This window comes from Takifugu flavidus, chromosome 7 (assembly GCF_003711565.1).
Source record: "Takifugu flavidus isolate HTHZ2018 chromosome 7, ASM371156v2, whole genome shotgun sequence".
Classification (NCBI taxonomy): domain Eukaryota; kingdom Metazoa; phylum Chordata; class Actinopteri; order Tetraodontiformes; family Tetraodontidae; genus Takifugu; species Takifugu flavidus.
Window position 1 is genome coordinate 5,743,593 of NC_079526.1, and position 16,203 is coordinate 5,759,795.

The 16,203-nt window shown below is 50.9% G+C and overlaps 1 protein-coding gene across 1 annotated transcript; it reads left to right on the forward strand.

The window, feature by feature from the left end:
- The first annotated feature begins 339 nt into the window (after positions 1 to 339).
- Positions 340 to 16,203, forward strand: gatad2ab (GATA zinc finger domain containing 2Ab). The gene is given in 12 exon segments (XM_057037111.1): positions 340 to 675; positions 9,292 to 9,600; positions 13,435 to 13,526; positions 13,529 to 13,557; positions 13,678 to 13,809; positions 13,890 to 13,961; positions 14,065 to 14,181; positions 14,277 to 14,477; positions 14,569 to 14,818; positions 14,921 to 15,318; positions 15,488 to 15,626; positions 15,734 to 16,203. Coding segments are annotated over 11 exon segments (1,860 nt in total). The 5' UTR covers positions 340 to 675; positions 9,292 to 9,304; the 3' UTR covers positions 15,868 to 16,203.

The window sequence follows — 16,203 nt, forward strand, 5'->3', positions numbered from 1 at the left end:
AGCCAGGGATGGACTCGAACCCTCACGCCCCTGATGCTCAGAGGCTTCAGTTGAACATTAAAATATTCGCGCTGGCGTGACGTCACATCCGGGATGGAGACGCGTCAAGTGAAAAAGCCAAATATCCCAGACTCGTGCATTAATGTAAATGTGTGATGAAATATAGATGAGTGGAACAAGGAAAGGCTGCGAAGGTCATTTTCAGTGCGACATGATCAAATAGAAACTCAAAGTTTGGGTTATTATTTGAAAGTCGTTGGGGGCGTTTGCATTTCGCTCAAATAACTCGGAAAGTGCGACAGTTTCCATCCCAAGAGAGCATTTTTCTTACGACACGCGTGGCGGTGAGGGAAATATTTCAAAAAGTGTGAAAGTTTTTCGATTATAACCCGGATGTTTAAGTATATTTCTAAAAACCCTTTCGGATTCGATCATACATTGTTTTTAATGAACGCAGCATTCCGAGTCGCAGCCGGGTACTTTGCATTTCCGAGGTGTGTATGAACGCAGCATGACGCCGCCTGTGGTGGTGGCTCATTACATTATCTGGCAACCGGAGTGGCAGCGGACGGAACAGAGGGGATCCCCGGGATTTTTTATACCGAAGCCAGTTAAATACGACCCTCAAACATCGGAAAATCGTGGAGGAACTAGGTCAGGCTCCTCCTAGACTCCGTAAGTTTACTTTTTAAATTTGTCCTAGTAATTAATAAAGTATTTTAATTTCCAATTAAACCGTGATGACGGAGGGAAGTTTCTCTCGGCGTTAGCTCAGCTAGCGTAAGTTAGGCTAACTAGCATAGCTTAGTCGCAGCTAACGCGCAAGGTAACCGTATGTGTGTCGCTCAGCTACACGCATACACCTATTGGACACGAACTGCCAACAACACACCGCCTCGAAAGTCGAAACATATCAAAACTAACTTCCCAGGCAAACTTGCTTTGCGATCGAGCCACTGCAAGAGAGAAGTTGTTTTTATAATATTAGGATAGAATGAGCGTTCCGGACCGTAGTGTAACAAACGCCAGCCTCCTTCTGTACGTAATTAACCCTTGATTATTTGTGAATAAAATTAGCGACTGTCTGCCTGTGGAGGCGAGTGTCCAGGGAGTTAGCGTTAGCACGCTAACTTAGCTCGCTAACTAGCCTTTTAACACTAGCGGCTCTGTGAGAGGGGTCGGTTTCATTGTCTGCCGTGTATCGCTATTTTGACGCCTGCAGACACCCAAGTTAAATGTCACAAACCCGTCCTTAACGCCCAACCCCGTCCCAACCCCGATCCCCTGTGTTTGGACAAGCCGTTGGCCACAGTTGGTCCTTAGCTCGCCTTACTTAGCCGCTGGTTTGTAGCCGGACAGATGGACAGGTTGTTGTTGGCACGCCAAGTTAACGTTAGCATGAGATAGCTCGCTGCTGCTGACGGGCTGGGCTCAAATGGGAAGATCTCACGCCAGATTAAGTTGCTTCGGGGAAGTTTAGGACAATCGCGGCGTGTTTTGGCACCGGTTCCGCGACGCCGGCGGTTCTTCTTAACCGGGGATGGTGTCTGATTACGCGTTTATGAGCCATTGATCCCCCCCCCCTCCCCAACTTTGTCAGATTAGCTCAACCGTGAAAAGCCTTTTTATGGAGGCGTAATGGTGGACGGCGGTGCCTCCGTCCGGGGTGGTGTCCGTCCGTCCACACGCCGCCAGATGAGGCGACAGCTCCACAGGGTGGGATTCATCCGTTTAACGGAGGCAAAGTTGAAAATGATGCACTGACTACTGTATATTTACCCCCCCCCCCCTTAAAGTGGAGCCTTTGACGTCATGGCCACTGTGCCGATCACTGGAGGTCGTCTGGAAGGATCCCACCTTTGGTTCTGGAGGATTCTGCTGGGACATTTGTCTTGTTGGGACCTCTCATGATGGTCGTGGCAGCCCCCCCACCCCACTGACTCCCCATGGTTGAGCTGATCAGATGGACACTGTTTACCTGATTTAAGGGGGGGTTTCAGTTCAACAGCACCGTGTTTGTAGTCAGCAGACGGTTGCCCCCCCCGGTCAGTGATGAGGGTAGATGCGGGGTTTGCCCCAGGAGGGGGGCACTTCTAATAGCTCTGAAGGTGATGCAGTCGGACAGGCAGCGCTGGAGAGCCGCTGCGCTTCTGCTGCATCAGAGGCCAAACTTATTTAAAGGCCTTCGTTTGTGTCGTTTGTGCGTCTTTACCAAACATGTCGTGCGTCTGTCGCCCGCCGTCAGCATGTTACCCCCCCCCCCCGTGACCACGCGGACACGTTGTGCAACGCGGGCCTAATTAGAGGAACTGCAAACTTCCAAAGCTGGGATGATTATTGTTGCGGGCCGGGCGTCTTCCACCTTGGGTCGGTGGCCAGTTTAAGGCTGGTGCCGGAGACAACTGCCTCGTCCCGTCCGTGCACGTCTGTCACCCTGTCAGAACGGAACCGGTGCAACACCACTGCGAGCAGGACGCGGGCCTGGAAGCTTCTGGGCTGTCTCCCTCCACACAGGGGACACTTGTCCACGCTCCAGGTGTGGTGTCTGTAGAGACGGGGACGACAGATGTGTGCTCGGGTCTGTTCCCTGACGTTCTCTCTGACCTGGGGAGGAACGCGCAGCAGGGAGGACGGAGACGGGCCGGGGCCTGAAGGACGTCCCCAGCCAGATCGCTGTGTTGGGGGCGGGGCCGTGGACCAGTGGCGCCCGTCCCAGGACAGCAGGGGACGGAGGGCCTGGGTTGACGGCAGCAGTCGTGTCAGCCACGGTCCCGCCCACGGGCCCCGGGGCCATTCTGAAGCTCGAGAGAAGAATCCTTGAACGTTCGGCTGTTTCTTGTTTACCCTGTTGGACTTCATGTTGACTCAGGCACGTGTCAACGGTGAACACCCGTCCCGTCCCGGCCTCATTCCTCCAGACATGGGCGTGTCCCCTCCTGGAGACGGCAGCCATTTTGATTCCAGCAAATGTTTGTGACCTGCTGAGACCCTTCGGAGGCGTGACGAGATCTGACCCGTGGAGGGGCTCAGTGATCTGGTTGGTTTCCCAAAAGCTGCTGCAGATGGGATCAGAAGGGATGGATTCACTTTGAGTCTGAGACAGGCCAGAAGCACCCGGAACTCCCCGAATGTTCACGGGTTTCCTTTCTAACTTGGCGTGTTTTAGGCAGAAGGTGGGGAATCGAACCATCACGCCACCGCAGACACCTGCAAGTGTGGAGGGATTGTTCTGTTTCTGTGGGTCCTTCAGCTCCAACGCTGGCGCTCAGGACCTTGATGCAGTCAGCATTCAGGGGCGCTCCCCATCATCGCCCTCACGAGGGAGGGCTCTGGGACGAGCTTCCCACTGGGACGAGCTTCCCACTGGGACGAGCTTCCCACTGGGATGGTTGGGAGCATCGTGGTTCCACTGTGCGGTTTGATTATGAAATATTTGGGAAATGAGAAATCAATGTGTAGTTCACAACAGGAGGGTCCAATATGATCATTACAACATCATTACAAATATTACAACATAAATGTGTAAAAAAACCAAAACAATCAACCTCCACTGCCCCCCCCCCCCACTTCAAATTGTCCTTGGGAATCGTCTGTTCCTCACCAGGCGACAGGATCTCAGGAAAAGAATATTTACAAAGATGAAAAGTAGCTCTGGAGCCGTTTCTGGATGGAAAATTGCTTTATTAAATGTTTTCACTGCAGCAGAATGTGACTGGAGAATGTGCCATCACGTCTTGGCTGAAAATGTCAAGGGACACCAATTATTTTAGGTAATGAGTAATTATTGTATTATTATTGACATTAATATTTTATTAAAGTTAATTCTAGCCGCAAATCTTTCCCTAGAACCACCGCTGAACGTGTCGGGGTGTGTTCTGATGGGTTGAAATAATTAGACGGACCTGGCCACCGTCACCCATTATTCTGTGGCACCATCACGGCATTTAACGTGCACGACCATTTTAAAGTCCGTGTAGTGAGCAGGAAACGAGTGTGTGGTTGGGGCACAGCGCTGGTTTAAATCACATCAGCCTGTTTCCTCAGCCGCCGTTTGTTTGTTTGTTTGTTTATCTTCCTGTTGGCAGAATAACTGAAAGGTTAAGGTGTTGAACTTTAAAGACACGATCAAAGGCGACCTGTCCCATGATCTTCCAGAGATCAATGGCAGTGATAAAAGGACTTTGGGGCTTTGATTAAAAGCAGCCTAGAGAGTAGTGTTGCCCTGTTGCCCTGTTGCCCTGCTGCCCCTCACAAGCTGCACAGCATCCTCCACCACAGTAGCACGGCTCTGAGCTCCTTCACCTGGGACTTGCTTCTTCACTCACATCTCAATCAGCAACTGTTGGACCACAGCTGACAGGTAACGAGCGGATCCAGTGATCGACTGATCTAGTGATCGACTGATCCAGTGATCTCGTGACACTCGAAGCTGACTGAAGTCATTCGAGTGTTGGTTTATAGTTTTCACAATATGTGGGGACAAGAGCTGCTTATTGATGCTGTGCTCACACACACACACACACACACACCACACACACACACACACACACACGGGGCCCAACTTTCCTTCTGAAAAAGCTTTTCTGTTGTTGTGCACAGCTCAAGATGTGAAGGTGTGGAGTGGCCGTTGTAGTTTATACCCATAGAAAGTCTTTTTTGTGCTCCCGGTGCGTTTCCAGAAGGATCCAGTCGGTCGTTTGTGTTGTTGTTGTTGACGGTGAGTCGCTGCCTTGTCTTGCATCTCGTACTTTGCAGCGCTAACTTTTTTCCCCTCTGCCGCTCTGGTCACTTCCTGCTACCATCTATTTCTGAGAAGTGTAATCTGATAGCAGCCTGCGTGTGTCCCAGCCTTTCAGCTTTCTCCGTGGGTTTGGGCTCCCGGGGTTACAGGATTCTGGACGTTTGGAAGAAGCTCGGCACAAATAAATCACCTTCCCTGTCGAGGAATTTTGAAATTAGTCAATGTTTCTGATGAGTCGACTCTGGTTATTGTGCACTAAAGTTGTGGTCACGTTGCTGTGGGAGCAGTTCAGGTAGAGACCTGTGTGTGTGTGTGTGTGTGTGTGTGTGTGGGGCTCCCTCTCTGCTCATTCACACACACATGCAGACGGTCTGGCAGATTCAGGGTTAAAGGCTTCCATTTTGTTAGGTAACACCCTAATGGTCTGATCTGTCAGTGGCGTTAAAATGGCAGGGGCTTAACCCTTGGCGATCAGGACACAACCAGCGGGGACGGACACACACGAGCACACACACGCCGGGCGAGCCGACCCCACAGCAGAGCCGCGGCGGAGGGAGGTCGTCTGGATCTGGGAGGGGTAGAGGGCAGGACAAAAAGTGAGCACGGGCCACACGGGACAGGGAGGCATATTTTTCATCTGGGTACAGTTAGATTATGGCTTAGCTAACCCCCCCACCCCCCTACCCCCAAGCCATGGCGCCATGAGCACCACTTATCAAAGGTGGAATGCATTTCTTAAATAAAGATTGTTTCTGCATCCCACCAATCAAGATTACGCTGATGACGTCATATCTGCTGGTGACATCATTAACCCTTCGAATGGTTAGTGCCGTTGGGTTTCTGGATTTCTGAGCGACGTCTTAAATCTTGATTTTGTTAAACATCCTGTATCGACATTGTCTCTATTGTCCCGGGGACGGGGGGAGCATCTCCTTTCGTTGTGTGCCGGCTGTTTGAGCGGAGTCCCAGTTGGGAGGTGATTACAATGCTGGAGACGAGTGTTGTGCGCTGGTGAGGGGGAAGAGCCTTTTCCCATTGATCCGCTTCTACAAAGCAACAGACACAATAGAAGACCGCCGGAGAATGAGAGCCGTGCTGACGATCGGGGCCACGACACTCTCATTCGCTTAGGACGAATCCAATCAACCTGTCCACCCACGGACGAGGCGTCAGAAGTACGGACGCTTTATGAAGAGATTCAGCTGTGAATGTGTGTTTTGATGAATGGGAAAGAGAGCGGGACTTGTTGTATCTGCAGGCCGCGTCTCTGGCGTCTGTTGTGCGTCCGCCGCGCTTCCAGGCCTGGTTCTGGAGAACAGAGGAGGCCCGGTTATTCTCCTGGGTCCTCGGAGGAGCAGGCACAGATCAACTAATCACTGGCTGTCTTCCCCATCCTCTTATTATGTCCTGGCTAATGTGTTTTTACTTCCAGGTGATTTATGATCGTCAACACGCACACACACACACCAGGCTTAGAAGGGTGTGCTGCGTGTCACCAATGTTACACATAAACTAGCACGGCGGCGGCAGCAAAGATGGGCCCGTAAAACGTGCAGTGTTCTGTGAGGGGAACACTTGACTGGCCTTCCTCAGTCAGAATTGTGTGTATCGCGTCTCTGTTCTGGGATTGGAGTGGGGGAGTCGCGAGCAGATCCCTCCTAAATCTCACCCTTAAACCTCATCTAAATGAGTCAGCACTTATGAATTCCTGTAATCTGAACCTGGGCTGGCCAGCACATGGGGCCACGAGTCTCGTAAATCAGGCGGCCGTCATGTGATGCGTACGTGCTCGGTAGCAAGATAAGTCGATTAGTTGCGTTGGAGGAGTATTGACACTCAGGTGAAGGTGTCCTTCAGGGTGACGAGGCTTCGATGATAACTTGTGTTGGGTGAACTCTCTGATTGTCCCTATGGAACCCTGATTGATGATTGAGCTAGCGTAGCGTAGCATTGCTAGCCTGTACGCCAGAAAGCCATCTTCAGAGTGGTTTGTGGGTTAGAAGGGTGGAATGAGATGTTCTTGTTGAGGACACATCAGCGTGGCCAAATTCCAAAGGTCGTCTATCTATAAATCAAGCAGGAATTAAAAACACCAAGAATCTGAGCTTTGCCCCTCACACCGTAATGGAGCTTAATGCGCGACAGGTTACGTTGATTCACCTGTACTCTGCAGGTTCTTAAAGATGGCTGTTCGGCGTGGACGTGATGGAACGGGACACTTCCTGCTCTTTACTAATCTGCATCCAAGCACGGGTCCGTTTCCTGTCGAGGGTCTACGCTTTCGTACACATTTAACCAAAGTCAAGCACGTGTAGTCCAGGGTTGCTAGTTTGGTTCTTTAAAAACGGGCTCCTTCATTAGGAGGCAATGTTTACAAAGGTTGGAGGTACTTAGGTAATTAACTATGGGTGTGCCCAGAGCATTACGCAATAAACCAAATAGACTGCCCCCCCCGACTCTGTTCAATAGCTATTGTGAGGCACAAATGGAGCAGGAAGATGGACAGAAGCTGGTAGAATCTCAAAGGGAAGGTGCTTCCTCGTTTCCTGCAATGCGTTTTTATGTGCATGCACGTGACTCAGACTGTGGCCGTTTTGACTGTGCACCGTTTTAAGTTTCACACCTGCATGTGCATACAGTACATGACCTTGATGACAGCACAACCGGAAACGACATAAAACGGCCTGTCCAATATTTAAAAACCCGACCGAGCGACGGGCAAAACAAGTGCAAAGATTTGTGTGCACAGACCTGAAATCCCAACGTGGCGCGGACGCCAGTGGAACATTTTGTTCCTGCTAATCTAATATTGTATTCTCCGGCTCTCCAGAGCTCTTCTGGGGCAAAAGTTGCCTCGTGTCTCGAGACTTGAAACTAGCAACCACAGCTGCCCTGGTAACGTGCTGGGCTAACGCTCCACCAGCACAGAGGCTCAGGCTTTTTTTCCCCCATACTCCACGTTTTAATTCAGCCTCGCTAACGTGCAGATTTCTGCAGTGTGAATTATAGTTTCTGAAGCACAGTTCGGGGGGACGCACACACACACACGCAGGCGCGTGCAGGCTGTAATCTGGCTGATACACAACCACCCTTTGTACGTGGGGACGGCCGACCAGGGCACATCTGTCCTTGTTGTGTCATTGGTGTGCGTTTTAGGCTCCGCACGCAGCAAGAAGACATCATTATGTCCTCTTGTTGTTCCCTTATGTGGGGCGTATGTGTGTCCTCCCTCCAGGCGCTCCCTGCTGCTGCTCTGTTTCTTCAGGGGTTAAACCTGCGCCTTCTCTCAGTCGCAGACCAGTTTGAACCAGTTTACAGGGAAGCGCTGTTTGTCTCTCCTGGAATCTTCGGATAGGGTCATGTGGCGCTGTGATGTCACGCTAAACTCGCAGGAGTCCAGGTTCTGGAGCGAGTGTGCGGCAGGTTTCTGTGTCTGCAGCCTAGCATCAGGCTGCCGTGTTAATATTTCAGCAGCAGCCTTGATAGAGATGCACCCAGTGTGTTTTCAAGCATCCATCTCACTTAGGAGAGGCTGGCTTCTAAATGTTTATTCCAGGGAATTCCTTTGGGCAGCCTCTGAGCACCCTCTGCTTTCTCTCTCTCTCTCTCGATGAGTGAGAGACAATAACAATGATGTGGGAACGGTAGTGTTGTGTTTTTCTAGGTTTCATCATTGAGGCCTGGCTCTTGGCCTTTCTCAGCCTGAGCCTGCTCCAGAGTCCACCTTCCAGCACCAAGGTGTGATCAGAGGCAGCACAACACGGAACGGAGGCAGCTTTCCAAGTACGGGGGGCGTCTGTCCTTGGTGGCAGAGAGTTTTAAAGTCACTGTCACGAGACGCCTCAGCTCAGGACTGTGCAGGGAATCGCACCCATTCACAACACGCCCCGTGGAATCATTGTCTTTCTTCTGGCACGTCTTGTCTTTACTGCGAGAATAAACGTCTTATCAGTTGTAATATCAAGCTGTATGTACGAGGACACTGCATCCTTTGTCCTTAGAAACTCCGTTGACGGTTTGCAGTCATAAATCTAAAGATCTCAGAGAAAAACTCTTTCGCTTTTTCTTCAGTTGAATTAAAGCCTCTGGATAAATCGGTGGGACGCACGTAGTGAACACAAATGCACCACTGTCCATTTTTTAAATGAAAATACAGAGTCCAAGTGGACTCAAGCACGGTTGCTTATATACACATCGCGCTAATACACACACACACACGGCGCCGTCATTAAATGATCATTAAACCGTTTGTGCGCTGTTGCAGCAGGCTGCTACTTTAATGAATTAGTTCTTTTTTGGATCACTTTGAAACTAGCCACGTTTTTGCGCATTGTGTGCTTAACCGTGCACGTGTGACCACCCGTACCGTGCTCATGCATACCTCCTGCAACCAGATACGTAACGCGAGCAGGTGGTTATTTCAGAAAGTGTACAGTAAAGGGATTTGATTTGACGCTTGTGTTGCTAAAGCTGCCCTGCAATGACAGGAAATCAGAATCTAATGGCTCAATGTAACTGTGTGATCTGTTCTTTCTTCTTCTTCTTCACAGGGTGACAGTAGCCATGTCAGAGGAGGTAGTGCGTCAAACGCGCAGTCAAAAGCGAGCTTTAGAGCGGGACCACGCATCTCATTCTGGCTCCCCTGGGAACAATGAGGGCAAACGGGCTAAGCTGGAGAAGAGTGACGCAGCAGGTGCACCAGGGGCCCTCGGGTCACCTGGAGCTGAGAGCGTCAAGCTGAAGAGCGAGCAGGCTGCAAAGGTGGCAGCCAGCATCCTGAAGTCTGGAGAAGTGAAGGCCACCATCAAGCTGGAGCTGCAGACTGGAGATGAGCCAGTAGACATGAGCACGTCTAAAAGGTGAGACAAGGGAAATGCACGATGGAGTTCTGGGTCATTAAGATCCAACAAATGCTTCCGGATCTCTGTAAAGCCTCCATGTGTCCGTTTCAGGGGATTTCAAGTTCACTGTTACCACATTCTCGCATCGTTTTGACAGTCATCACAGATATGACTCAATCACTCGATTCATATGCAAGAGTGAAGCCAATAACGCACTGTGAAGTTTCCCCTCACAGAAACCCGTCCCACACAGCTGTCGGTTCCTTATCGCTCTGTTTGACTCCAGAATCCAAGATGACTATCTAAAATGACTGCGAGGCCTCACAGAGCCTCGGCCTCCCTCTGTGTAAATAAAGGCAGAAGGTGCAGAGAGGGGCTGCATTGCTGCGACTGCACCCTCTCTGTGAGAGGCTGACGTTTGGAGCGCAGATAATTAACCGTCATCTGTCGCTGTTGCTCTGAGTCACAGCTTTGAAAGCTTGACTAACTGTAAAAGTATGTTGCTTATTTATTACCAAAAGTGATAAAGCAGTGGGAACCACTGGCGCACGCCACTGACTGCCCATTTCTGGAAAATAATAGCTACAATTATAGGAGGCAACGGTGTCATCATTTGCTAACGTGATCGGCGTATCATATTGAGCTAGCGTTGATATTTCCAAACTCCAGGAAGTCCCGTGAGATGCACACGCACCCTCTCATCGCCATCGTTCTAACAGAATCATCTGTTGGTACTGGAATGGATCTCTCGCAGTGTCTCGTCGGGACGGTTGAAGAGTGCCGGTCACCTCTGGGCTGGCATCGCTCGGTTTCGAAGGAAAATGATTGGGAATCGCTCTTCTTGAAAACAGATGTCTGGCTTTATGTTCTGTGGTGCGGCCCGTAACGTCTTCACCGGGATTACACTAGGAACAGGTCTGGGCGTCCAACAGATGCTAGCTGGCGAGTTCTTTGTTCTGTGGCAGCTCGTTGTGACTTCAAAGTTGGTTTGAGAGCTGAATCGGGAGTATCTGCTTGCATCTGCAGCCTGTGGTTGTGCGTAGGTACGCAGCTATTAACGTCTACGGCTTCCTGACTTTTTGCCGGCGAGTGGTCTGACAGCACTCGTACAGGAAGTTGCTCTGCGGTCGTCATCCGCCTGCCCCCATTTTGAAAAGTTCGAGGCTCCCGAGGTCCGGCCTCCATTTTCTCCCACAGCAGCACCTGAACTCTGCCTCACACTTCACACAAAATGAAGGCTATGTGTCACAAACTGGTTCCAACTGGCTGTTGCCATGGTTTCCACATTGGAAGGAGCAGTTAGAGGAAGGAGGGGGTGTTGGGCGTGTCACATGACCACGCGGAGAAATGCCTGATGTCATGTGACGTCTTTGGTCGGGCAATAAAAGCACCATGATGTAATAGCAGTTAAAGTGCAGTAGAGGGGTGATTAAGCCTGCAGTGTGGAGGATCTCCTGAGGGTCACCCTCCGCTGCCATTATACCCCTGCATTCTCCTGCCCTCGTCACTCTTTCCACTGCTTGGTTCATAAAAACGTAACCAAGTATCGTTTTAGGCAGCGCCACATATTCTCCCGTACTAGATTTTAAACGGCCGATGCGTCTGCAGCTGATGGACTGAATCAGCAATCCTGCAGAGAGGTCAGTGGGAATCAGACGTGCAGAAGCACGGGGCGTTACATAAGCACGCTGCTGTGTGCACCAGCGCTTGTGTAAGCTGTCCTTAATAAAACGGGACCGGCCATCACAGGCCCGCTCCGGTCATTTTCATCAGAGATGCAGAGGAGTTCAATTTAGTAAAGTTTCTGGCCCTTTGCAGGTTTTACAGGACACATGTGGACAAAGATGACATGTTGTTTCCAAATAACCTGCACGATTAAACCGGTGATTGTGGAAGTGGGTTGGTCGGCCATGAGGGGAATAACAAGGAACGTTATCAAGTGTAAAAGTACTTTCTCTGGAACTATTTGTCGAATGAGCCACTTTAGTTTACCTGTTTTGGTTTTCATGGACACCGTTTGTAGCTAACCTTTATGCTTAACTAATTTAGCGAACTTGGAAAGAGGTTCTAATTGTGTCGTCCAGTTCGTGGGGACTTTAAAGGTCCCGAGCCTCTGCACACTGGCCTCAGGAAATATTATCTTATTTGTCCCTGGACTGCAGAGGTGGAGACAGATTTTGTCCTGCTATATCTGTTGAAGAACAGGTTTAGCCACAAGTTCTAAAACCTCTGCATGGTGCCGCCACAAAGAGTCGTTTGGAAGCGTCGTCCTCTCATGCAGAACGTAATTACAGTTCCATTGAGCTCATGAACAGAACGGAGTTATTCCAGGAACTTGAGCGTTGACTGAAAGGGTTTAGATGTGTTGAGGAGCTGGTGGTTTCAGTTTCAGACAGCTAATGATGAGTTAACGTTGTGCCTGAAGTTACAGGTGACCAGGTTAAGGTCAGCGTTAATCACATTTAGTGGCGAGGAGGTGAGGCTCCCTGATGACTTTTTGAGAGTTCTGGAGAGCAAAAGGTCTCAAAGGAAATAAGTCTGTTGAGCTTGGGAGCACATTCCTGATAGGCATATGATAAAAATGTAAAAAAAAAAGCAGAAAAGAAAGAAAAGCATTTATTTGAATGAAATGTGGAACTCAAAGAAAGGAGTAAGTTGTTTAAAAAGTAGCACCTGGACAGACGTTACAGTTGTAGGGAGTTACTCGAGTGTGTTTAGTAATTTGCATGGTTTTTCTTCTCCATCATTCCATAAAACGAACCCCCACTTATTTGTCTCCTGCAGTCGGCCTTGTTTTGTAGTTGGAAGGTGGAATCTGCTGCTGCGCGGGTAAGATGAAGGCCCCGAGACGTGACTCAAACGGGGAAGAAAAGTGTGAACTGGGCCGTCGCGTGGAAGTATAAAAGATGTCCGCGTGGGGGAAGGGTGTGTGAAGTACTGACTGAGTGATTGACTGAGAAAGAGAGTACACAATAGGTTGGCTCCGGGCCACGTATTCCCCTCCCCCCACACTGTCACTCTCGCCAGTGTCTCCAGCGGACCTTCGCTCGGCTCAGCGTGTGACTCTGATGTCGGCAGCTGGGAGGGAGGGGAGAGCCGAGGCCCAGGCTGTGCCGATCCGGCTAGGCCACAGGCCCCGCTGTGGACACTGGGGAGGGGTGAGGCCCTGCTTGGGTGCTAGACCGGGCCTACGCTTCTAACCCCAGAGCCACGCTTCTCTGAATCCTACGATTGGGTCGCTGCATCCATGTGCACGTACCTTTACATAATGACCCAGACGTTACCTTTTAGAGTCGAACTCATATTTAACCTTCTCTCCACATCGCTGACGTGTATTTTTCTGCTCTCGGGCCCTCGGGACCTGACGAGATGCCTGTAGAGGCACATTTATCCGCCCCTCTAGACGGATGCGTCCGTATCTTGCCTGGAGTCGCCTTTGTTCTCTCCTTGTTCACAGTAAAAGCTAGTCGATCTTTTTTGGCTTGAGGGCTTTTTCCCCTCCTAAAAACCCCGTGAACGCTGTGGATCTACTCGTTGCTCGCCTACATCTGCTGACCAGTCCTTTGCCTGGTTGGTTGAGCTGCAGCTCCGCTGAGGTTCCCTTCTGGCTGCTCTTGGGTCGCCGCAGTCGTCTCTGCCGCCATTACTGCATTATTGATCTCTTGGTGCTTGGGTCCCAGTGCACATTTGTCCTAGAACAGACGACGGCCCTAATTATGCTATTGCACCATCTACTGGATTTAAAGCAAAACTGCATGAGAATGAGTTCATTTGACTGGTTGTGCACTCTGATTAATACTGTTTAGTCTCTGCACCGGTACAAGAAACTTAATTGTTTTCTTTTGTCTCCAGTCTCATTAAGAAAGACAGACAGCCCCCGTCACCCGATGATGTAATCGTACTGTCTGATAACGAGCCATCCAGTCCTCTAATGAACGGCCACTGCCCGTGAAGACGGACACAGACACACTCATGGTAGGAAACCAAACAAGAACAGAGAACACCTTCTTTCTTTTTATTCCCGCTGGTTTTATACTAATTTTGGGGATGTCGGAGCTCGCTGTGTGGATGATGTGACTTTTCTTGGACATGCAGAAGAGTTCTCCTGAGGAAAGGGAGCACACCATCAAGCAGCTGAAGGAAGAGCTGAGAATCCAAGAGGCTAAGTTGGTCCTGCTGAAGAAACTCCGACAGAGCCAGATTCAGAAGGAGAGCAGCGTGCAGAAGGTGAGCGCTCGCACTTCTGCCCTTTATGTTGGCCAAGTCATGGATGATGTCATCTAAGGCCAAGCGGTTTCGTTTCCTAGACATCCGGGTCCGTGGCTACTCCTCCCCCCCTCGTCCGAGGAAGCATCACATCGAATAAAGGATCCTTCCAGGTCGGTACCATTCTGCGTTCTTCTTCGTACAGCCTGGATGCTGGTGAACATTTATGGGGAGAGTGGTTTTCCTGTTTCGTTAACGTGCTATCAGTGTTTCCAGGTGGTGGGTAGAAGCTCAGGCACAGTGATCCCTCCCCCCTTGGTGCGGGGCGGGCAGCACGTCCAGTCCAAACACAACTCCCAAATCGTCATGCCACCCCTGGTCAGAGGAGCTCAGGTGAGTGTGTGCCACCAACATTTTGAGCCCCGTTTGAAGGGAAGAGGTTGTGACTTTGCTAACTTCTTGCTCCTGCATGTGAATGCTGCCATCAGCATATCACAATGACTGCCCAGCAGATCGCCAGCCTGCGTCAGCAACAGCAGCAGCACAGCGGCTCGGGCCCCCCTCCACTCTTGCTGGCTCCAAGGGCGTCTGTGCCCAATGTCCAGGTCCAAGGTCAGAGGATCATCCAGCAAGGACTCATTAGGGTAGCTAACGTGGCCAACAGCAATGTTGTAGTCAACATACCTCAGGTGAGGATGCAACACACAAACCTTTTAATATCTCACCCCAAATGACCTCAGCTGGACTTTCTGAAGTGGTCTTTGTTTTGCTTTAACCTAGGCCTCTCCGACCAGCCTAAAGGGCTCCTCAGCATCGCCAAACTCTGGCATCAATGACTCCCCAGCCAGCCGGCAGGCAGCTGCCAAGCTAGCCCTGCGCAAGCAGCTAGAGAAGACATTGCTGGAGATCCCTCCACCTAAGCCCCCTGCTCCCGATTTTAACTTCCTGCCCTCCGCAGCCAATAATGAGTTCATCTACTTGTTGGGGTTGGAAGAGGTGGTGCAAAAACTCCTGGAAATGCATGGAAGGGGTTAGTAGAGGCTTTAGGAATAGCAGTGCAGTAGTCATCTGAAAAGAAGAGCAATGTTTTCCTTTGAATCGTGTTTGAACAGGCTTGTTTTCCCCCTCAAAGGTAATCTGGGTCCAGCTGCTGCCACAACTGGTCCCAGTCCCAAAGAGCCGCACACCTGCAACCAGTGTAAGACGGACTTTACCTCCCGCTGGAGAAAGGAGAAGGCTGGAAACATTCTCTGCGACCAATGTATGTCATCCAATCAGAAGAAGGCCCTGAAGGCCGAGCACACCAGCCGGCTAAAGGCAGCCTTCGTTAAGGCACTCCAACAGGAGCAGGAGATCGACCAGCACATCCTCCAGCAGGCAGCCTCCTCCACCTCCTCCTCCTCCTCTGTCTCGAAATCCTCTTCGTCCTCCTCGCTGTCCAAGAGCGAGTTGCTGGTCTCCCAGCAGTACAAGCAGGTCCGAGCCGCCATGCAGCACAAGTCCGTGGCTGGCCACCACTCCATCAAACACGTGAGCACGCCCCTTTTCTTTGTGACCACACGCAGCAGCACGACCGCTTGGAAACCGTTATTTATGCTCTTTTATGTAACCAATCTGCTTGCAGAGTCAGTTGTCACATGGTCTCCAGTCTGCAGCGAGCTCTCATGGTTTGACCCCCTCATTCTCTTCCTCCCCTCAGCTGCACAGCGCCATGACCGCAGCAGCTCTGGGCGGCGGGCCGGGTAAGCATGCTGCGGCCCGCTCCCTGCAGCAGGGTTCAAAGGTCGGCGGCCAGGGCGGCGTGGCCACCTGGAGGAAGCAGAGCGGCAGCAACACAGGTAGAGCTAATGGCGGCTTTGGGATTGTGCTCATTTGATTGGGAGAGAAACGTGAGCTGTTCAGCTTAATTACACGTGACTGACCGAGCGTCCCCGTTTCCCCACAGGGGTGACCATGGCGTACGTCAACCCCAGCCTCTCTGCCCACAAGACCAGTTCTGCTGTGGAGCGTCAGCGGGAGTACCTGCTGGACATGATTCCTTCCCGTTCTATTTCCCAAACGGCCAATACATGGAAATAATGCGGTCCCGGCTGCTGCCATAGCGATTATTCCTCTCAACACCCATAACAGCCATTATGATCATTCTAATTCACTCTGTGGACTCCTCACCTGCCCCCCCCCCTCCTTTGTTGGATGCCGGTGCTCCTCTGACCTGTGATATTTCTGCAACCCCCCCACCGCCTGAATCTTTTATCCATGAGTGCAGCGGTGCTACAACTGCTTCAGGAGTATTTGAATTTGGCTCCTTTTTTCCAGTGTGTACATGGACAAGAATCATTTTATAGACTTCAGAGTTAATGCCGCTCACTCCCTGTATGTTGGTGAGCCCTCCCACCTGTACCATGCCCCCCCCCC